The sequence below is a fragment of the Olea europaea genome, unplaced genomic scaffold (genome assembly GCF_002742605.1).
Source record: "Olea europaea var. sylvestris unplaced genomic scaffold, O_europaea_v1 scaffold959, whole genome shotgun sequence".
Taxonomy (NCBI): Eukaryota; Viridiplantae; Streptophyta; class Magnoliopsida; order Lamiales; family Oleaceae; genus Olea; species Olea europaea.
The window spans coordinates 395,649-420,240 of NW_019268088.1; the positions used below are offsets into that span (position 1 = coordinate 395,649).

General features: G+C 36.8%; 2 protein-coding genes across 2 annotated transcripts; both read right to left on the bottom strand.

Annotated features, from left to right (window-relative positions):
* Nucleotides 1-11,031: 11,031 nt before the first annotated feature.
* Nucleotides 11,032-17,688, bottom strand: LOC111392676. The gene is made up of 3 exons (XM_023018058.1): nucleotides 17,376-17,688; nucleotides 15,959-16,135; nucleotides 11,032-15,768 (listed from the first exon to the last, which is right to left on the bottom strand). The coding sequence occupies exons 2-3, from the start codon at nucleotides 16,077-16,079 to the stop codon at nucleotides 11,471-11,473; spliced, it is 4,419 nt and encodes a 1,472-aa protein (XP_022873826.1). The 5' UTR covers nucleotides 16,080-16,135; nucleotides 17,376-17,688; the 3' UTR covers nucleotides 11,032-11,470.
* Nucleotides 17,689-22,939: 5,251 nt separating this feature from the next.
* Nucleotides 22,940-23,293, bottom strand: LOC111392668 (uncharacterized mitochondrial protein AtMg00810-like). Its single transcript, XM_023018045.1, has one exon. The coding sequence runs from the start codon at nucleotides 23,291-23,293 to the stop codon at nucleotides 22,940-22,942; it is 354 nt and encodes a 117-aa protein (XP_022873813.1).
* Between the last annotated feature and the right edge of the window lie 1,299 nt (nucleotides 23,294-24,592).

A 24,592-nucleotide genomic window follows, 5' to 3' on the forward strand; every position in this document is an offset into this window, starting at 1 on the left:
TTCATCTAATCTAGGGATAGGATGACGATATTTTATCGTTATGTTATTAATGGCTCTACAATCCACCCACATTCTCCAGGTTCCATATTTCTTTGGCACGAGTATCACTGGAATGGCACATATATTCATGCTCTCACTTACATATCCCTTGCTCATCAGTTCCTCCACTTGCCTCTGAAGCTCTTTTGTCTCCTCGGGATTACTTCGGTATGCTAGTCAGTTTGGAATGACAGCCCCGAGTATGAAGTCAATTTGGTGCTTAATGCCTTGAATGTGTGGTAATCCACTAGGTACGTCTTCAAATTCCTGCAACAAAGATTTAGCCAAACTAGGGAGGGGTGGATTAAATTCCTCAAGATTGAGGAATGACTACTTATATATCAACAAAATTATTTGTTGCCTCTAAACTATTGCTCTTTTTAGCTCACTCCCTTTTGCAAATAAATTCGCTTTCTACTTTTCTCTCATATCGGAAGACTCTTTTTCTTTTCTCTCATGTGACTCCATTTTTTTCTCTCTACTAGCCACCTTACTATTTTCTCTCTTGTTTCTACTATTTTCTCTCTTTTTCTCTAACTCTTCCAATATCCTATCTTCCTCATTGTTCAATTTAATTTGATCTTCATACAATTGCGCCGGTGTTAAGGGCGCAAAGGTAATAGACTTCACATCCCTGACAAAGCTGTCATGATTTTTGTACCCGTCATGAATGACTTTCCTATCATATTGCCCTAGTCTCCCTAGTAAAATATAACCCGCATGTATAGGTATTACATCACACATAACTTCATCATGATAGCTACAATTTAAAAATTTATCAACATCCTACTTCTCCACATTCATTTAGCTATTGCAGTCTATAAGGTTTAGGATGTTTTAAAAGAGTGAGTCCCAATTTTCCACAAGCGTCGTTCTAGATACATTTGTACAACTACCACCATGAATGATCATGCTACATACCTTATTGTTAACGTGGCATTGCGTGTGAAATATATTTTCTCGTTGTTGCTCGAAGTTATCCGCCTTGATTTGGACGGTAAGTGCTCTTCTCATGACCAATAGCTCTCCAACAGCATACTCCAATTTTTCCCCATCACCAGCCTCATCCAATTCCGACATGTCTTCATAATCACCTTCACACTTGCTAACCACTTCTCCATTGTCCCACATAATCATCGCTATCTTGTTTAGGCATTAAGAAGTGATGTGCCCTGTTCTCAAACACCTAAAGCATTTGATGTCCCAACTCTTAGATTGTTGCGATTCCACTTTGGATGTGGTCTTGCTAGCATTTTCTTCTTTTCCACTTAGCATTTTAGTTCTTTCTCTAGAAACAACCCCTTCTCCTTTTTGTTATCTCACTTTGATTTCCAAGATAGATTAGAACCCGAGGGAACCGATGGTTGTCTAACTATCCCCTTTCTCTTCAATTGTCTTTCCACCTTCATGGCTACATGTAGCATATCTTCTAACTCCACATAATGCTGCAATTTCACTACATTGGCAATATCCCTATTCAAGCCATTGTGGCTTCCCAATCCTCCTGCACATTCGCTATAATCATTAACATCTCCATCTCTTTATAGTAGTCCTCTAAACTCTTAGGCCCTTGGTATAAACTTTGTAATTTTTGATAGAGCTCCCGATAATAGTGACTAGGTACGAATCTCTTCCACATAATTGCCTTCAAATCACCCCATATATTGATAGGTCATTCTCGATTCCTTCCCCTCGATGTAACCACTTGATCCCACCAAGTTATGGCATAATCAGTGAATTTAAGAACGACTATTTTCATTATCTTTTCTTTCAAGTAATTATAGCAATCAAAAATCAACTCTACCTTCTGCTCCCAATCTAAGTAAGCCTCTGAATCACTCATTTCCTTGAATGGTGGATAGACATTTTTATATTGCCCATACTCCCATCTATTTTATCTCCAACATTATTCATATTTCTCCTTTCAAACCTAACTCCTTTATTTCTCAACCTTCCAATCTTAGCCTCGACTATATCATCCTCATCTATGTCGTTACCATTTCCAAACTCTTCACGCCCTTCCATCCTAGGCTCCTGTTTCCTAGTATTGGGCACTTCTACTCACTGCTCCCTGTGACGATCAGTAATTATTGCGTCGAGCCTATCCAACCTATCTCTCATATCCCAAAACAATCTTTCAAATCACCATACTACCTCTTCCGACATATTGATCTGGTCATTATTCCTACTTGAAGTTGAATCTTTCCTGTCAGACAACCTATAGTTGGAGTAATTTCTGTCTCACTCGTGTATCACTCAATGTAGCTTTTACCATTTAACAATCTCATCACTCTGTCTGCTTTCGTCCAATTGCTTTAAAGACCAAACCGAACGCAACTAGGAGTTATTCTCGTGGGTTCCAAACCGAATACGATTAAGAAATGTGACTTTAAAGGACCCGACCAATTGAATGAAATTTTTTTTGAATGGAAACTAAGGAAATTCAACGAGTAACTAAAAAAATTTGGTTGAGTTGGAAAAGAACAAATTTGACTCAAAATTGAATTGTAAGGTGCTAGTAGTAAATCAAAAAATAACAATAAATTTTCTTTTTCTATTTTTTTTTGGTACTCTCACTCCTTTTCTTTTTTACTTTTTTGTAATTTTCAGATTTTTTTTGAAAGAAAATGCGAATACGATACCAACAAAACAAATGGAAGTTAATTTGGATACTAAATTAGCCCCCAAACAACTTTTGAAAATTTGACAAAAATTTTATGGATCAAAAACTCAAAAACACGAAGAACACGAAAACTGGGAACGGATAAAACAAAAAGACTCAACAAATAAAAGATATAACCTTGATTATTTTGGAGTCCAAGCTCTCATACCAACTGATGTGAACTCGCGTAGCAACGATGGCTGTGAAACCTACAATGAGATTGTTGAACCCAAGAAAGCAAAAAATAATCCCGATTTTGGATTTGAACCAAGAACCAATGTAATCACTTGATGTCCCGATTCCTAGGTTGCTGTGGTTCCGCCTTTGGTGCAACCTTGCCAGCGTTGTTATCCTTTCCCTTAGGTGGTTCAATTTTATTGTTGACAACAGCCCCATCAACCTTCGCTTCATCCCACTTAGACCTCTAAGATGAATTAGGCCCCTGTTGATTACTAGCTCCCCATATTCTCTTCAACTACCTCTCAACCTTCTTTGCTACATGCAACATATCTTCTAGCTCTACGTAATGTTGCAATTCAACAACATTGGCGATGTCCCTATTCAACTCATTCAGGAATCGTGCCATGGTGGCTTCCCAATCCTCCTCCACATTAGCCCGTATCATTAGAATTTCCATCTTTTTATGGTAATCCTCCACACTACTCGACCCTTGGTACAATCCCTGCAACCTTTGATGAAGCTCCCTATAATAGTGGCTAGGCACAAACCGTTTTCTCAACACCGCTTTCAACTCATCCCGAGTAGTTATCGTCCTCTCCCTATTCCTCCGCTGTGAAGTGACCACCTGATCCCACCAAGTGATGGAGTAATCAGTGAACTCCAAGACTGCAAGCTTCACTTTCTTTTTCCCCGAGTAGTTGTGGCACTCAAACATCAACTCCACCTTTTTCTCCCACTCAAGAAATGCCTTTGGGTCACTCCTACCCCAAAATGTCGGAATTGACATTTTAATGCTACCCATACCTCCATCACCGTCGTCTCCCCCATAGTTTCTACCCGTTCGTTCAAACCTACCATCTCTATTCTTTTTCTGTCCCATCTCTATTCTTCAAATTCATCACCATCTCATTCACTGCCATACCCATATTCATTTTGCATATCCACCCCAGGCTATTGTCTAGCCGGCCTCCTAGCATGTGGTATGCCTGCCCGTTACCCCGACTAAGGTTTGTAACCATCGCGTCAAGCCTGTCAAACCTATTTTCCATATTTATCATCATCCGCTCAAACCGTTGCACCAAGTCATCCTGCATGTTGATTTGATTACCGTTTCGACTAGAATTTGATCCTTCCCTATTAGACATTGCTCACAATTTTCTGGTGCCTGAACTTTGATACCACCTGATATGAACCTGGATAGCTAGATCGCTATTAAACCTATAAATCAAATGACACAAACCCCAAGAAAGTCAAAAATCAAAGTTTAGGACTCAATTCACAAATTTGTGGACCAAACAATCGATAATATATTAAACTATTGACCTTTTGATCACGAAACTTATAAATTTAATCCAAATTTGGATTCAACCCAATCAATTAATGAATTAAACAACCCTAAGGTAACAAGGACATGAAGGACCTTTTGATTACACAATTAACTGAATCTTACCCGAGTTTTGAATGCCACAAGATTGCGAAATCTTGATGAGTTCAGTTGTTCCACACAAGAACAAATATTGGAAGCAAAAAAGCCTCTCAAATTAATTCTCAAAATATCAAAGTCTTAGGATACAATAATGAAATAAATTTCGTATTTATACTAAAGTCTAGAAATATGGAAAAAACTTGATTTGAGAGTCATAAAATAATAAACTTGCAAAAAATAAGAAATTGAGTCAAAATAGAATTTAAGAGTCCTAAAATAATAAACTTGCCAAAAATAAGAAATTAAGTCAATAATATTGTCGCGAGAAAATTGCAACTTTGGTCCCAAAGTATACTATGCGGCTGACTTTGGCCTAACCCGGATCATATCATTCCTTCTCTCTTTGAAAAGATTCGACCTCGAATCTGGACTTGGTTCATAGACTATGCTTATTCCATTTGCTTGACCACTATCTAGCCCTCGCTTGAAACTATCATATCCCGCGATGCCATGGTTGATTGACCCCTCGTCGATGTTCCATAATTGCTCCAGTTGTTGCACCTCAATAGGATACTCAAGTGACACTTCCTCACGTAATAAATTTTTATGTTCCTGCACCACAGAATTATATAAATTGGGGAGGGATATGTTAGCATTCACCAACTCACTTCCACCACCAGTCCCACTCTTCTTTGCATATAAGCTCTCCTTTCGTGTTTCTTTCATTTTCCCACATTACCTTTCAATTTCAACTGATCATCATACACTTGTTGTGGTGTCAAAGGGACAAGTGTAATTGTTTTTCCATCCATGTCGAAGCTGTACCTATTTCTAAATCCATCACGCTTCACCTTCCTATCGTATTGCCAAGGCCTACCCAATAATATATGCCCTGCATTCATAGGCACAACATCACACAACACTTCATCCTTATACCTCCCAATTGACAAATTCAATAACACCCTCTTGTTCACCTTAACCTCTCCATGATCATCCAACCACTGTAATCTATATGATTTTGGGTGTTTAATTGTTCTTAAACCTAACTTCTCGATTAATGTGGTACTAGGTAAATTTGTGCAACAACCTCCCTTAATTATTAAATTACATACCTTATTTTCCACGTGGCATCGTGTGTGGAAAATATTCTCCCGCTGTTGCTCCTCTTTTTCCACCTTGATTTGCTAACTAAGTGTACGCATCACCATCAATGCGTCCCCTTCAACCGGATACTCCACCCCGTCATCATCACTAACATCTTCTAACTTGGGCATTCTATCTTCATCACTGTCACTCACCACTTCCCTGCTGTCTTTCAAAATCATGGTTCGTTTGTTTGAACACTGAAAGGCAATGTGTCCTGTCCCCAACCACTTGAAACACTTGATGTCCCGATTCCTAGGTTACTGTGGTTTCGCTTTTAGTGCAACCTTGCCAGCATTGTTATCCTTTCCCCTAGGTGGTTCAATTTTATTATTGACAACAGTCCCATCAACCTTCGGTTCATCCCATCTAGACCTCCAAGATGAATTAGACCCCTATTGATTACTAGTTCCCCATTTTCTCTTAACTACCTCTCAACCTTCTTTGCTACATGCAACATATCTTCTAGCTCCACGTAATGCTGCAATTCAACACCATTTGTGATGTCCGTGTTCAACCCATTCAGGAATCGCGCCATGGTATCTTCCCAGTCCTCCTCCACATTAGCCCGAATCATTAGAATTTTCATCTCTTTATGGTAATCCTCCACACTCTTTGACCATTGGTACAACCCCTGCAACCTTTGATGAAGTTCCCTATAATAGTGGTCAAGCACAAACCGTTTTCTCATCACTGCTTTCAACTCATCCCAAGTAGTTATCGGCCTCTCCCTATGCCCGCGCTGTGAAGTGACCACTTGATCCCACCAAGTGATGGCGTAATCAGTTAACTCCAAGACTGCAAGCTTCACTTTCTTCTCCTCTGAGTAGTTGTGGCACTCAAATATCAACTCCACGTTTTTCTCCCACTCAAGAAATGCCTCTGGGTCACTCCCACCCCGAAATGTTAGAATTGACATTTTAATGCTAACCATACCTCCATCACCGTTGTCTCTCCCATAGTTTCTAACTCTTCGTTCAAACCTACCAGCTCTATTTCTCATCTGTCCCATCTCTACTTCTTCAAATTCATCACCATCCCATTCACTGTCATACCCATATTCATTTTGCATATCTACCCTAGGCTCTCATCTAGCCGGTCTCCTAGCATGTGGTATGCTTACCCGTTGACCCCGGCTAAGGTTTGTAACTGTCACATCAAGCCTGTCCAACCTATTTTTCATATTTATCATCATCCGCTCAAACCGCTGCACGAAGTCATCATGCAAGTTGATTTGATTATCGTTTCGGCTAGAATTTGATCCTTCCTTGTCAGACATTGCTCACAATTTTCTGCCTCACCAAAGTTCACTTGGGAATCACTCAATATTAGGCTTTTACCCTCAATTGAACTCACCACTCAGCCTTTTACCACTCAAGCTTCCAATCAATGTCCAAAGAACAATTTTTGAACTCAACCTGAATGATTCTTGTGGAATTCCAATTGAATTATGCAGATTCAAGATTAGGAAGAAAAATGACTAAAGTATTAAATAGAATTTTTGGAGGGACTCCAAACTTTTTTTTTTAAAACTCTTGAACAGTAGTTGCGGTACGGAACAGTGCGTGAACTTTTTTTTTTTTGGCAAAAATACAAAACAAATAAACTATCAAAAACAAAAAGATCTAGGACTCAAAATTAATGGGAAACACGAAGAACAAAACAAAGACTCCAAAATAAGAAAAAAAACAAAGGAATATGACTTTGATTCTGGTGCCTGAATTCTGATACCACCTGATGTGAAACTGAATAGTTACATCGCTATTAAACCCACAAAAAAATGACATATACCCCAAGAAAGCCAAAAATCAAAGTTTAGGATTCAATTCACAAATTTGCGAACCAAACAACGAATAGTATATTAAACTATTGACCTTTTGATCACGAAACTTATAAATTTAATTCGGATTTAGATTTAACCCAACCAATTAATGAATCAAATAACTCCAAGGTAACAAAGACACGAAGGACTTTTTGATTACACAATTAACTGAATCTTACCCGAGTTTTGAACGCCACAAGATCGCGAATTCTTGATAAGTTCGATTGTTCCACACAAGAACAAATATTGGAAGCAAAAAAACCTCTCGAATTAATTCTCAAAATATCAAAGCCTTAGGATGCACTAATGAAATAAATTTCCTAATTATACTAAAATCTAGAAATATGGAAAAAACCTGATTTAAGATTCCTAAAATAATAAACTTGTCAAAAATAAGAAATTGAGTCCAAATAGGATTTAAGAGTTCTAAAATAATAAACATGCCAAAAATAAGAAATTGAGTTAAAATAGGATTCTCTCGAGAAAATTTCAACTTTGTCCCGAAGTATACTATGCGGCCCACGTCACCACCACCATTCATTGCACGAGGCACCTTGGCGTGCGACTTCTCTAAGTAGCGACATCATCGCCACTGTGGGTGGCGCTGAAGCAGAGAAGCCTCACCGATGACGGTGCATGGCCTCATACAGTGCTGCTCTCGCATCTAGGCCTTTGGCGGCATCGTGAGGTGGACAGAGGAAGATGTGGAGTAGAGTAGAGAGAGAATGGATTGAGGAGAAGGAAGGGAGTGACTCTTAGTGTTTGGGGTTTGGGTATATAATTAATTGAATTTTATAATATTATATATAATATTAAAATATTGTATTATCATCTGATTTATATATATATAAACTATAATTCTGATATTTGAAATGTTATTTTTAAAGTAGGTTGCACGTACTTTCCACATTTTTTTATGCAATTGTATATTTTGATCTAGTCACCATATTGGGATTGGATAAATAATATAATTTTTTTTGGGCAGAAAGGAGCCATTATGGCCTATGATGAACTCATGAACCAAGGCCCATAAACCCATCAATTTATTTGAACAAAAGGGAAAAAATCACATTTCAGGTCTAATGTTTACCCCAATTTAAAAATCAAGTAAATAGTTTGAAAATTCAAAAATCAGGTATGTATTTAATTAATTAAAAATATTTATTAAATAAAAGTAATAAAGTCATAGTTACATGATTAATGGTCATAAATTCAAATTATAGGTCACAAAATTACTTACTGGTCACATATCGTCAAACTAATTGATCACAGATTATTTCGTGGTCACAAATAAAAAATTTTGTAGGTCACATATTATTTCGAGGTCACAAATTATTCAAATTACAAGTCATATTTTATCTATGGGTCATATAAGTCAGAGTTTATTTGTCACAATTTATTTTTTAGTCACAGACATGTAATATTTAATCACAAATCAGCCAAATAATTGGTCACGGATGCCTAAATAGTTGGTTACAAATTGTATTTCAGTCACAAGTTATCAATTCTTAATGTCACAATTTAACAATTGGTCACATATAACCAAATAATTGCTTCACCACCGCTTGCGATCACCCTCGCCAATACCACAACACCACCACCATCACACCACCACCATGACCATCTGTCGCCGTCACTGTCAACACCTCCACCTGTACCTCCAACAAAAATCGTCACCAGATCCACCATCGCTACCAGATCCAAAAACAAAAAAAAAAAAAAAACCCAAAATACAAATTGATCAGATCCAAAACTCAGAAAACCCCCAAAGTACAGATTGATCCACTACACCACCACAATCATAGCCGCCACCTCCACCCGCCAGATCCAAAACCCAAAAAATCAAATAACCAATGGTCACAACACCCTAGACCACACTCTTCCTTCCCACTCCACTACAGTCACCGTCGCCATCACCATCACCATCACCATCACCACCACCACCACCACCGCCACAGTCACTACCACACCAACATCAACTCACCACCATCGCCAGCACTTTACCACCACCACACGTTCACAGTTGCTAGCCGACAATTCTAAAACTACTACCACACCCACATCAACCACAAACCACCATCACAACAACCTCACACACCACAACAACCGTATAAAAATCACCACAGCAACCATCGCCACACAAGCCACCATATCCATTGGATAAATCAAACTCAGAAATTAAGAGAGAGAGAGAGAGAAGAAAATAACAAATCTACTAGTGGGCAGCTGCCGTCACCGAACACCAGATCGTCGGAGTGGGTGTACATCAAGAGTCGTTGGAGTGGTTGTAGAGAGAGACACCTGAGTGTAAACTATGGAATGAAAATTGATTTATTGGGTAGGAGGATGGGGATGTGTTTATTTACTTTTTTAATATTGTTATTATTTATTAATTACCTGATTTGCGCTTAATTAAACTTACCTGATTTAAGAATAGTGATCTTTAAAACACTGGTGGGATGTAATTTTCCCTGAACAAAATCTATTGTTTAAGTTGCCAAATCGAAAATTTCTTATTCGGCATTATTTTATTTTTTATTATTTAAATTTCCTGCTTTAATTATTTGGAGATATTTTAGATTAACTTCAAGAGTTTGTCTTTTTCTTTTAGAACAGTAATTTAGGACTTCTTATTTTCCTTTAAAAGCTAAATATATGATTCCATATAAGTTGGTTGTTAATGAAATTTAAGACTTTCTCTAATTTTCAAATTATTTAGTATCATTAGTTTTATTAGTGAATCAATGAATATTATATGGTCAAAATCCTGGATATTCAATTGAACAACGAGTATTTGAAGTGTTAATCATATTTTGTATTAATTTGTGGCATCAGTTTGGTATCATAGAGCAATATAGTTCTTGATTGTTTTGTGTTTCTGAAACCTAGATAGTGAGAGTCATGCGACACAATGAGCTAGCACAAGTCTTTCTTAAAGTGATGTATTAGAACAACTGATAGAGGAAAAATTGCTTCGACCAGTGAATGTGTTGAAGTTACATATTATTGATGATTTTTTATTACGATGGTTTGATAGTGGCAGAGTAAATGGATGGGGTCTCCAATGTCGATGATAATATTTTTGCTCTCGGTCGATGATAATATTTTTGCTCCCGTCAATCCAGATGTTTGAGATATTTATTTAGGTGGGGATTATGATGGCCCGCCTATTTTTGAGCTAGAGGTCTATCAAGATATTCAAGAAAATTATATTGAAGACAAGACATTGATCGGGGATATTGGTGGTGCATCTATGTTAACAATACAATTTTCTAGTATTGCAATTTCGGAAAGTTTCACCATTGAGTACACTATTCATATTGAAAATGAACTGGCAAATATATCAAACTTTTGAGAACTACCTAATATGTCTAAAGATGACAAATCTAATTCATTCATTAGCACGTACTCAGCTCACAAATTAATTTAGAGCACTTTAAAAAAACATGCATAACTCTACGAATCTCCAGTGAAGATGATTCCAAATCTTATGAACTATAGACTAAGGACTTCATATTCACTAATTTCATGCAAATATATCATTTTAGAATCAACAGACATTCTGAAACTTTCTGCAAATGCTAAATTTTAAAACTTGTATCTCAGAATCCCCAGCCCCGCAGTCCTGAACAAACACACACAAGGTCAAATTGCACAAAACTTCTTATAAAGGTATATGTGAAATATGCACCAAACAAGGCTTCTTGGGAAGATTCTGTATCTAACATTTAGCTGGGATGTGAAGAATGTGGCACTCCATGGTTTAAGAAAATTATCATTGCATTATCTGTAAATCTATTTTATTACAACGCAGGAAATAAACAATACAGGACTTTTTTATATTGATCATATCTATATGAAAAAAATAAACCTGACTTTATGCTATACTATGGTTCATATTGGTTGTATTTCATCTGTACAACACGAGAGAAGAAGAAGAAAATGTGAAGTGTCTTGAAAATGCATCCATGACGAACTTACAGTTGAATATGCAACTTGTATGGATCATTGTTCTGAGATCCTGGAAAATCCAAGCACGGTTGATGAACTTCGTACAGTAAGTTCATTTCAGAAAACCTTTGTATATAAAGGAATTCTGCTTTAAAAAAAAGTCGTGTTACTAAAAATAATCCGGGAAACTCCTTTTCAAATGCACGTTGAACACTTGAAACCTCCACATTTGATTTTCAATTTAACCTCACCTGTCTAACACTTGACTTGGGGAAGAATATCCCATTAACCTATGAAGTCGAGAATTTGATGGTTCTGGCAGCTCTTCAATCTCAGATGACACTTTTTTCCACTTAGCCTTCTCCGATGAAGCTACGGCTGGTTTAGAGGTTTCCACCAAACTCCCGTTCCCATTCCCCTTCAATACAGACTTCATTTTTCTATCTTCCATGGGCTGATAAGAACTGTTAGACGACATCTTTCTATTGTAAGCATTCCACTCAAGGCAGTCGGCTGAATGTCTAAGAAATGAAGCCTCCCCTTCTGTTGAGCAGCTTCGACAGAAAGACATCCCATAGTCATCTGAACATGACCCGGTTTCAGCATGCGAGCGAGAATTAGCATGAGATGTAGGCAACCGATTTCTTTGACTGATAGCATCACTATGATCATCAGCCTCACTGGGCGGCGGAGCTGAAGCTTCCGGAAGATATGGAACTATGTGCATTCTTTCCAGGAGTGAGAATTTCAGAACCTTCCCACATGCGTCACACCTCAGCTGATGATATTTTTTCTTGAAGCGGAGAAACTCTGAAGGCAGCTGCAATAGTTCTGAGCAATGGTAACAAGAAATAAGTGGGGTTCCACCAGCAATGGGCAGGAGAAGCCGCTTCGTTATGTGATACTTATCCCTTAAATATAACCTTTTCATTTCCTTGTCTTTATGCTTCTGGTTTCCAGACACAGTCTCACTTCCCCCTGAAGATTGCTCAGAGCTCGTGTAATGCTGGGGACTGGAGGAACTAGAGGGAAGGACATTACAGCAATTATGACCAGTGTGGACCCCGCAGTGACCATTGTTGCAGAGCATGGAATGTGAAGGCAACTGAGCAGAACGGTGCCAGTCTTGGGGACAACAATGCAAACATGAGCAGTCAACCTGGTGTCTGTAGTGGGCAGCCTCCCCTGAAAATGCAATTCTGGAGTCCTTGCGTCGTTGGGGCCAACCTTTCAACTGATTGTGTCTGACAGGATATGTGGGATGGCTGAAATCTGCATACATCTCCCTTTCTGGTGCTAAGTGATCATAATACAAGGGAGTTAACTTTTCCTCCAGAAAACCAGCAGGAAACCTTCCATTTGCCGATGGTTTTGAAAATTGCATCCTGTTGAGCTGATCTTTCAGTTCACACACGGTTCTCAGCAAGTCCATTTTGTCTGTTTCAGAGTACGTAGGCCTATCTGATGAATAGTAAGCTCGACGGTTTTGGAGCAAACTTTGCTGATAACTTGACAGGCTTCCATTTCTGTGATCAGCTTGGAAATCTCTTGAAGGGAATGCCAATCTATTACCGCTCTTGCGGCCATATCTTCTGGTTTTAGGCAATTCAACTTGGTGCCAACTGCTGCTGCCTTCCATGGCATGATATTGCTTTCCTTGCAAGACGGACGAGGAACTGGCTGCCCAATATTGCATCTCTGACTCACTACTCCTCGTGTTAGTCGTATTTAATCCATCCTCTTTGTGCAATTCGGCAGTGCTGGTGGAGATTTTCTCCTTGAACTTTCTTCTGTGAGGGTGTGGAACATGGTTGGGGACTTGATCAATGGTTCCATCATAAGAAGATATGCTAGCGTCATAATCATAGTAACTTTTGGTAGCTGGATATTTAGACATATCTACATGTTTGAGACCATGCTTAGAGCAAGAGTTGACGGAGCGTACACTATCCAGTGTATCTACAGGGCTCACTCTACCAAAACTTCGTGTGTCTTCTCTATGAGAATGCTCAAGTTGCTCAGTATTGGGAGACAAGCGATTGACAGATGTCTTGTTCTCATTGGTGGGGTCTTGAGCGGTGACTAAAGAATCTCCTGAATCTGCATTCAAATATTTTTCTGTGCTTGAGCTTCTGAAGCGAGGCAGATTCTTGATATCCTTTTTTACTTCAGTATTGCCTCCAGCTGACAGCGATGATTTTCCATTTGCACGCAGAGCAATCTCAAAGGATGAAGAATCTTGCCTATTATTATCCAATTCTTCAAGAAGCCCTCCATCCGGACTCTTGTCATAATTTTCTGGCGAAAGATAAGTACTTTCGTCCCCTTCTTTATGTTCTCTATCATCTGGAGGCAACTTATTCTTCCGTTGATCATACTCAGGTAAAGGCTGAACTTCGCCAAGTAAGTTGTCATCTGCACATGATTCTGTTCGAGAATCTTCACATTCCCTTTGATCCCTTCCAGTACATTGCTCCGATGGATTCTTTTCACCTGACTTCACATGTTTTCTGATTACTGGGGTTGAAACATCGACCTCACCAGTAAATTCACTTGAACTAGGAAATTCAGCAGAGGGATTTCTGCTTGTAAATCTTTCCTCATTCCAATGCTGAATTCCACTTTCACATCTTTTGGCATTTTGCCCAGAAGGACATTTGTCTTCATCCTGTTTCAACTGTTCTATGACTTCTGACGGCAAAACGTTATTCTCACAACCGCTAACCTCACATATGCTTGAAAGATCGTCAGAGAAACTCCTGTCTTCACATTGCTTCCCATTGTAGTCCATTAAACAATTTAGACTCTTGTCATTATTTTCTGGTGAAAGATGTGTGCTTTCTTCCCCTTCGCTGCGTTCACCATCAGGAGGCAACCTATTCTGATGATGATCATGCTCTGGTGAAGAGCCGACTTGGTTAAGAGAGTTGTCACTTCCACACAATATTATTCGAGAATCGTCATATTCCTTTTGATCCCTTCCGGAGCATTGCTCTGATGGATTCTTGTCATCTGATTCCACATGTTCTCTGATTTCTGGGATTGAAATTTCGGCCTCCTGACTAGTAAATTCTCTTGAACTAGGAAATTCTGAGGAGATTCTGCCTGCAACACTTTCCCCATTCCAGTCTGGAATTCCACTTTCACATCTTTTGGCATTTTGGCTGAAAGGACATTTACCTTCTTCATCCTGTTTCAACCGTTCTGTGACTTCTGCTGATAAAACTTTATTCTCACAATCGCTTACCTCACATATGCTAGAAAGCTCATCAGAGGAACTCCTATCTTCACATTGCTCCCCATTGTAGTCCATAAAACCATTTAGACTCTTCTCATTATTTTCTGGTGAAAGATGTGTGCTTTCTTCCCCTTCACCGTGTTCACCATCTGGAGGCAACCTATTCTGATGATGATCATGCTCAGGTGAAGAGCCGACTTGGTTAAGAGAGTTGTCACTTCCACACCAATCTGTTTGAGAATCGTCATATTCCTTTTGATCCCTTCTGGAACATTGCTCTGATGGATTCTTGTCATCTGATTCCACACGTTCTCTGATTTCTGGGATTGAAATTTTGGCCTCCTGACTAGTAAATTCTCTTGAGCTAGGAAATTCTATATAGGAGTTTCTGCCTGCAACACTTTCCCCATTCCAGTCTGGAATTCCACTTTCACAACTTTTGGCGTTTTGGCTGAAAGGACATTTACCTTCTTCATCCTGTTTCAATTGTTCCATGACTTCCGCGGATAAAACTTTATTCTCACAATCGTTAACCTCACATGCGCTAGGAAGCTCATCAGAGAAACTCCTATCTTCACATTTCTCCCCATTGTAGTCCATAAAACCATTTAGACTCTTCTCACTAATTTCCGATGAAAGATGTGTACTTTCTTCTCTTTCATTGTGTTCACCATCTGGAGGCATCCTATTCTGATGATGATCATGCTCGGGTGAAGAGCCGAATTGGTTAAGAGAGTTGTCACTTCCAAAGCATTCTGTTTGAGAATCTCCATATTTCTTTTGATCCCTTCCGGAGCATTGCTCTGATTGATTCTTGTCATCTGATTCCACATGTTCTCTAATTTCTGGGATTGAAACTTCTGCCTCACGACTGGTACATTCACTTGAACTAGGCAATTCAGCAGAAGAGTTTCTTTCCGCAATCGTTTTCCCATTGCAATCCTGAAATTCTCTTTCACATGTTTCGGCATTTTGGGCTAATTGACATTTTCCTTCTTTATCCTGCTTCAACTGTCCAATGTCCACTTTGGATAAATCTTTATTCTCATAACCGTTAACCTGAGGCAAGCTAGAAAAATCATTAGAGACACTCGTATCTTCACATTTCTCCCCATCGTTGTCCCCAGATTCACCTTGATCTCTTGGTTTTTCTCCATCTCGCGAAGATTTTCCACCCAATGGGGTAAAATCTAGATTTGAGCTGCTCGCTTCATTCTCCAAAATACAATCCGGCTCACTTTCCGAAACTCGCTCTATTTCTTGCAAGTGTACTCCATCGTAGTTGGTGTCGTTTCTCCGAGGTTTAGCTGAATTCAAAAGGGTAAATTATAAGGAAAAAAATGAACTTCTGCATATGTGAAGTGTCTCGATCATATTTTAGAAAATCTTCAAACAAATTCATTATCTCACAATATGTCATAACACAAACAAGAAGATGAACGACAAATCGAAGTCAAGACAGGTAAGTGTACTATTAACTTGGGAAAAGGTCACTACATTCTAGAATTGTGCCACATCCTCCACACTCGTATAAAGGAAGCTCAGGCAACTCAGTCAGAAGATGTCGGCATCTAGGACATCTAACCAGTCGAAATTTTGCGCTTATTTGAGTTGTCATTCTCGCCCCGTTATTTGACTGCAACGACGCCGTAGTATTGCTCAAACAGCCAAAATCTGGTAAAAGCCATGAAACATCAATGTTGAATATGAAAGTTTCCATTAAAAACTATTTTGATATTAATAAGACAAGTGCAAGGGATAACAATGAATACAGTAAAAAATAGCAAGTTAATGTGTGAATATAGTGCTTGTTTGGTATGGATTTTAAGCCAATTTAAGTCAATTTTTTTTATCGTTATTGCACTAGTTCAGCCGTCATTTTTGAATTTTTCTATCGTAGGTAGAGCCCACTTTATCTCTAATGATCAAAAAATTAATTATTAAAATCCTTACCAAACAAGTACATAATGATAATGATAAGAGATGAAGTTATATTCAGAAACAGAACTATAAGACACTTATGTATATTGTGTAGGTCAAACCATTAGATGGAAAATTACAAAAGCAAAAAGCAATTGAAAAACGACGAGATGCAAAGAAGGGAACGACAGTAAAAAAGAGGCCAGCTTTTGGATCAGATCAGATAATCATACTTCACATAGGGAGAGGGAGACGCATAAAAACTAGGATTATTCCACTTGTACATCAAGAAATGTACATAAAGGTGTCCACCCCCTTACATGGAAGGGGACACCTTGATGTACACCCCGATGTATATCAAGTATAACCCAAAACCTAATAATAGAATAACAAAATTATTCCAACTTATGGAAGTAACAGTAAAATAGCGAAGATAGAATAGACATGATCTTGAAAGTGAGGAATTACAGAATGAAAGGAGACTTGATACTGATTCATAAACCCAGAAAATTTCCGGGGCCTATCAAGTCTGAATTGACATAATATATATAATTGATTGTAATGTCACAAGGTCTTCAGCACAAGAATGATATATTGGTATGATCAACTTCTAGCAGAAAGAAGTGGTCGAACATCATAAGAAATCCCACAGAAGTTTTTATTAACTTTCAAAGAGATTCATGTTCTGATATCCATCATTTACGTAAACACGGGTTATGTTCAGTATGAAGTACTGCATTAAAACGAACAAGATTTTCGCTTCTTTTTCTTATTTAAAACGGACAAGATTTTCTTGGGTTATGTTCTTCAATGTATTCAGAAACTGTTTGGAGTGCCCAGAACCAGAATACTCCCTCTCGCAAATCCAATCAAACAATTCCATCAAATCTTAAAGCTAGCAATGAATTTTGTAAGTAAACATACATCGGATCAAACTGAAACCCATTAAACGAAAATTACTTCATTAAAATTTGAAATACATACGGTATCATACCTTTGTTGAATTAATTGCGAACAGCAGCTGCAGCAAGCAATTAGAAGACTTTACAAATCCATTTCTTCATCTCCATATATGAATACAGAGAGAGAAACTTTCAATGTAAAGTAATCCAATAAGAAATCTCTTCGTTAAAGCCAAGTAACTTCCCTTTCAACATTCTTCTACTTCTTCTTCTTCTCTCTCTCTCAAAATCACAAAACATGAAGTCTTGTTCCGTATGAAAGAAACTTCAACTTGTACATGCCAAAAGTCGAAATTTGAGTCTTTTAGCGTAATCACTACTCTCTCTCTCTCTCTCTCTCTCACACACACACGCGCGCGCGCACAAAAGAGACAGTGCAACCTTACAGACTGGAGTGGGGTAGAGGGAGTTAAAGTCGGCGCGTAGATTAGTTCAGAAGCGAGAGAGGAATGACGTGTAACTGTTCAAGGTCATGACCTTGTATTTTTTCATTTTTGACGATTTTCTTTATTTAAATTACACATTTACCCTTCTTACTGCCATGTTAAACTGCTAATGGTAATGGCTTAAAATTTAGCCCCCGTTTGACCCTCATTAAATCTCATCAAATTAAATTAAATTAAAATTTTCTTTCTCCTATTTTCAACTATACAATTTTCAATAAATTAATATTACACGTAAATTGAAAAATTTTCATTCTTTTACAATCATTAATTAAAAAAAAAAAACATTATTCCCTCCATTATAATCAAAATTAACAGGGGCCAAATCTCTCTCTCCCTGTTTTCGTGTACATTAATCTATAAATAATTATATACAAATAGAATTATTCGCTATATATTTGTTTTTGGCAAAAATGATTTTTTTTTTTTAGAAAAAATGTAAGCTTTTTTGGGTGAAATTTTGTTCTCATTGAATCAAACATAAAAGGTAATACTTTGTTTCTTTCCCTAAAAACTATTAGCTTGGGTTACTATTCTTTTGGATGTTTGACCACAAAGACACCACGAATTTATTTGGTATAATTGATAATTCCCACTCAAAATAAAAATAGATTGTAATCATAGTCCGTTTGGCGATATTAAGCCCTAGTTTATTTTTCATTCTTTTCTCATTAAAATGAAAAATATGACCGTTATCCATCACAACAAACCACCAAATTTGAATTTCTATCTCTTGTGTGAGGTCCATAACGACTATATTTTTCATTCTCATTTTTACAAAAATGGGAAACAAATGTATTCGATGGCTCATGTCATTCTTCTCGACAAATTCTAGATCCTTTCTCAACTGCTAGAAAGTTAATCTTAAACATTATCTGATATTTCTCTATTTTCCTTTTTTTCTGATTTGATTTGAAATGTTACTTACCGATGGGATAGTCATAATCAATCTTTATGAAATCAATCGAACTTGCCGATTCAATCGGTAAAATTGGGAATCGGACCAAAATCTGTTCCGATTATAATAAATTATCAATTTTATTAATAACCAATCGAAGATTAGAAAAATCGGTCAACCAAACCATAAACGAGGAACAGATCCAAATTTATAGATCGGTTTCCTAAACTTTTTAATAAAAAAAAAATTGTTATATAATAAAAAGTTTACCTTAGAGATGGCAATAGTCATATCAATGTTTATAAAATTGGACCGGACTGGCTAGTTCAACAGGTAAAACGGGGAATTGGACCAAATTATAATAAATTAACCATTTAACTAATAACCAGTCAATTAAATCGAAAATTGGGAACCAATCCTAATTTTTAGATTGATTTCCAAAACTTTTTAATAAAAAAAATATATTATATAATAAGAAGGTTACCTTAGCAATGTCAATCATTTACCCATTTTCCTACCCTATGAAGCTTTTTTATAACTAATTTTTAAGTGCCATAATTGATAACCCTTCAATGTGGGATTGACAAACTTCAGTAAAGCACACTTGTTTAATATTATTTATGGCGACAATGTGCATGACTATAAAATTAAATTACTCAATTTCTATATATTGCTAAACATTTTTTAATCTTACAAATTATAGTAAAATTGGAATGAGTTTTTAAGTGATCCAACAGATTAAAAACTAATTAAGTTAGTATTAAAAAACATACAATTGACATATTTGTATTTATTTTGAGTTGATGGTATGAAAAATTAATTATATTTTGTTGTGAAAATAAAATTAAAAAGTTTATAAATATTTATTTATTACCTTCAATTTGATCTCAATTGAATTTTTTGACTCGTAATCCTTTCTCTTTTCAGGTCAATGCTTGGGGCCAAGTTTTAAAACGTTGGTTATAATAAAGAATAAAAATAGCTACACGTACTTGATACGGGTGACAGGATTAATACAAGGCGATACGTGTCTCCTGTAATTGGCTAAGACACTCAATGTACACGAAGTCATAATTAAAAAAAAAACAATTGCTACATGTACTTGATACGAGTGACAGTATCCATACAAGACGATACGTGTCTCCTGGCTAAGACTTATTGACTCTGTCAATACACTCCTTGTACACGAAGTTTTATTCCTAAAGAATAGACAATAATAATAAATTATAGAGAAAAACAAAATCGTAAAAGCCGGCCGAGTAAAAATGTCAAACCTATCAAAAGGCGTCAAAACTCGACGTGGACTGACTTCCATTGACCAAAGACATTTATTGAAGCCAGCTGTAAGGTGCCAGGTGGCATCTTGTTGGCCAGTGAACGCGAGTTGTAAATGTCTACAATATTTTACTAATATTTCCCAACAATAAGTCGAACCCACCTAGATAATGACCGGCTTGGCGGGCCAGACGAATTAATGGGCAAGCCGACCAAGCCAGTAACAGTTGGTTTAAATTAATTTATAGGTATGCCACGTGGCAAATTTATGACCTCAATGCTTTAGCTATCATGACGTTTTAATTAAAATTGGTGATTCTTTCTGCTAATTCATTAACAACTATGAGAAATTTTGTGAAAAATTCCCCAAAGTCAAGACACGAGAATTCTATTGATGTTATCAAATATACAAGTGTGGTGACATGGGTCAAAAAAATGAAAGAGGGGGAAGTGATTTTTCTTGTTTTTGACATAGTGAGTCGCTCACACGATGGGGCTTTTGACTCAGTAGTAGAGTGTGCCATCGATAAGTGCATCGTTATGTCTGAGAGGTGAGGGTTAACTTTGTGAACATGTGAAATGAAGAAATTCAAGGAATTAGATTACATTTGTACATAGAAAGGTCAATTTTATCTTTAGTGGTTTAGTGGATTCGATTGATTAATTTCAATTTAATCATCCGATTAGTATTTTTGTTTATTTTCGATAACGAAATTTATATTTATAATTAATTTGACTACTTTGTCTTTAGTTGCTACAAAATTGACAAAAAAATGTAATTCGGACAATGAAACACTAAGAACATGTTTAAGTCCCATTTTGTCCAAAATATGTTCTGATATAGTATTTTGATGGAGAATGTGATTAATAAATAAAGAAGAGTTTTAAATTTGCGTGCAATATTATTTTATTAAATAGTGTGTGATTAAAAATGTATTTTAAAAATAATGAAAACCAATGAAAGATTTGTGGGGATTTATATTTTTGGGAGAAGTTATGTAGATTATGAATTCAATCCGTTCTCTGATGAAAAACGTAATGATCAAATTGAAACCGAATATGAATTTAGAATCAAATTGAAGTTGTATTAACATGCAAACTTGTAAGTTTAATAATCTTCAATGAAAAATTTCTCACGTGATCAAAACTATTAGATAGCTAAACCCCATCAAATAGTAAAAGAGGTTACAATCAAATATTCCAACTTTTAGTTGTGGGCAAAAGGTGAAACAAAATGAATATAACAAAATTATACACATAAATAGCATGATGGGAGTATAAGTTAGAAATTGATAAAAAAAAAAAAAAATTAATAACATTTATAAACATATGGAAATAAGGTGTGCCCATAAATTTTACCCATGCATGACTTCAAATTCAATTAGACAAGATAAATTGTAAAAGAAGAAATTTTGTAAGGGTTTGAAAAAGATTAATTTTCTTGATTGATCTTGATTTAATGTTTCTTTGGATTTTGAAAATTTTAACGTTTCTCAACTTGGTGCCATAATGCGAATGTGCCTAAAGAAACCCCAACATGTCCTTTGTGACGTGGATTGTACAACAAATTAGTCTAGCTTATGTTGTCAAACTAAGATACTTACAAGTTAAACCAAACGTGCTTGTAACTATCTATATAAGATTGATCTCGTCAACAACTCGTGAACACCACGAGCAATGATTCAACTACGCTTAGCAAATTAAGCTCTTATTTGATCCTTTTTTTTTCTAAACTCATTTTGAACCACACATTCTCCCAATAAAATAATTTACATGTATCTCCAAAAAATGGGACTCAAACAGGAGGAATATAAATGAAGTTTTCTCCAAGTCAACATAACAATGTAATCTATCCAAGATCGATTATATCATGTTTTGACATAAATGCAAACACCGATAAATTGAAAAGGAAAATCACTACTAGGAACAAACTCGGACGTCAAGTGTTGATTGAATCACTTGAGCATGAAAGATTCGGCAAGAGAAACAATAAACCTGTGAGTTTAAAGATGAAAGAACAATTTGATAAATGATCCTTGAACAAAAAGTAAGAAAACCGAGGAAGATATATGGGGATTCAAACTGGAAATTCAATTCATTTATAATGCATTAGGTCTCCATAATATAAAAAACTGAGAAACTAACAAAGTGGCTTGAAATCAAGCCATGACACACTGTTGGACATAACAAATTAACTAGGGGCGGATTCAAGGATTGGATCCAAGACTAGGCTACAAAATTTCAAATCAGGCTATTATGCCCAAAAAAAAATTTTACACGTAAAAAACTGATTTTTTACCAAAAAAAATAAAAAAATACCTTAAAAAAAGCCCAGCCCAACCCCCCCAAATCCACCTCTGAAATTAACAATTTCCTACAAAGTAGGAACCATAACTTGACTAAATATATTAAATAAATAAAACACATGGACATAAAACGTGAGGTTGTGATCCGGATGCAAATAACCAACACTCCTCCTTGCATAGGAGCTGCAAACTCCAAGCCTCTGCCTCAGAAGCTCAAATTTATTTGCTGGTAGAGGTTTTGTGAAAATGTCTGCAAGCTAATCTTCAAATCTGTAATAAACCAAGCTCACATCTCATTCATTCTGCACTTCTCTTAAAAAGAATAGCTTAATCTTAAAATGTTTAGTTTTTCCATGAAATACAAGATTGTGAGATTTTACAATTACAGCCTGATTGTCCACAAATACCTCTGCATCGTTAACTTTCTCAGCCACAATGCTTGATTCACTGTTTCTGTAGCAGGAACAAATTAAGCCTCTGCAGTAGGCTGCACTACAATCTCTTGTTTCTTGGAACACCAAGATAGCACACCTGAACCTAGACTAAAGCAGTATCCAAATGTACTCTTCATATCATCTACGGATCCAACCCACTCACTGTTAGAAAATCCCATCAACTTGAAGTATTCACACATCTTAAATTTTACACCAAAGTTAACAGTCCGTTTGATGTACCTAATAACTCTTTTTTGCTTTTTTAAAATGCATTTCACTAGCACAATGGATAAAACGAGAGAGAATGCTTATAGCAAAAAGGATATCTAGCCTGGTGGCAATTAGGTACATTAGACATCCAACCATGCTTCTGAAATAGCCTTCTTTGACTTTATCTGTGCCATCCTCTTTACTTAAGCTTTCCTTTTGACTCATTAGTGTAGCTGTTGCTTTGCATTCCTCCATATGAAACTTTATAAGTATTTCCTTAGCATACTTTCTTTGATAAATGAAAACTTTTCCTTCATCTCGTTTGATTTCCATACCAAGGAAATATGTCATCAGGCCAAGATCTATCATATAAAAAATCGGCATCATCTCTTACTTGATTTCATCAACAAGTTTGGCATAGCTACCTGTCACCAACAAGTCATCCATGTACAATGACACAATAAGAAAGTCATTCACTTTTTTTTTTATTAACATAGAGAGTGTCTTCTGATAGGCTTTTTGTAAATCCCAAGCTCAATAAATGATCATCTATCCTACTATACTAGGCTCTAAGCACTTGTTTTAAGCCATAAAGAGCTTTTTTAAGTAGGTACACTTTGTCTTCATGGCCTTCTTCAATGAATCCTTCTGGTTGCTCATCAAAGACCTCCTCCTTCAATAAAAGATTTAGAAATGCTGATTTTACATCTAATTGAAACACTTTCTACCCATTTTGGGCTGCTACAGCTAGTACTAGCCGAATAGTGTCTAATCTAGCAACAGGGGCAAATGTATCCAAGTAATCAACTCCAAAAACTTGAGCATACCCCTTGACAACAACCCTGGCTTTATGTTTGTTGATGGATCCATCAGCATTGAGCTTGGTTCTAAACACCCATTTCACTCCAATGACTTTTCTATCCTTCGGTCTATTAACTAGCCTCCACCTCTTGTTCCTTTTTATCATGGACAACTCCTCTTCCATTTCCTTCTTCCTTTTATGTTCTTTAATGGCTTCATAACCCGCAAGCTCACAAATGGCCACATTGCATCTTTGATAGATATCATGGAGTAGTCTTGTTCCACGAATTGGTGGTTTATCTTCCAAATCTTCTTGCCACTGTTCAAGGGCTTGCACTTCTGTTGTTTGGAATGGGAGATTTGATTTCTGCTTGCTTGTGGATGTCTCTTGTTTCTGTTCCTAGTTCCATTTCTCATCTTCAGTGAAGAACACATCTTTACTTACAATTAAGAACACATCTCTACTTACAATTATCTTTCCCGTTTGAGGTTGATATATCTTCTAGGCCTTAGAGGAAGAGCTGTAATCTAGGAAGATGCCTAGTTTTGACTTCTTGTCCAGTTTATCACGCTTGACTTGTGGAACGTGAGAGAAACACACACAATCGAACACTCCAAACAAATTGATTGAAGGTTTATAGCCATACCATACCTCGAATGAAGTTTTATCCTTTAATGCCTTGGTAGGCAATTTGTTTCGCAAGAAAACTGCAATATTTGCCACCTCAGCCAAAACTTCCTCGACAACTCCTTGTCATGAAGCATAAATCTGGTTACCTCCATTATGTGTCTATATCTCCTTTCACTAACTCCATTTTGTTGTGGAGTGTAGGGAGCAGTAAGCTGGTGTTCTATGCCTGTTTCCTCGCAAAATAAATTAAA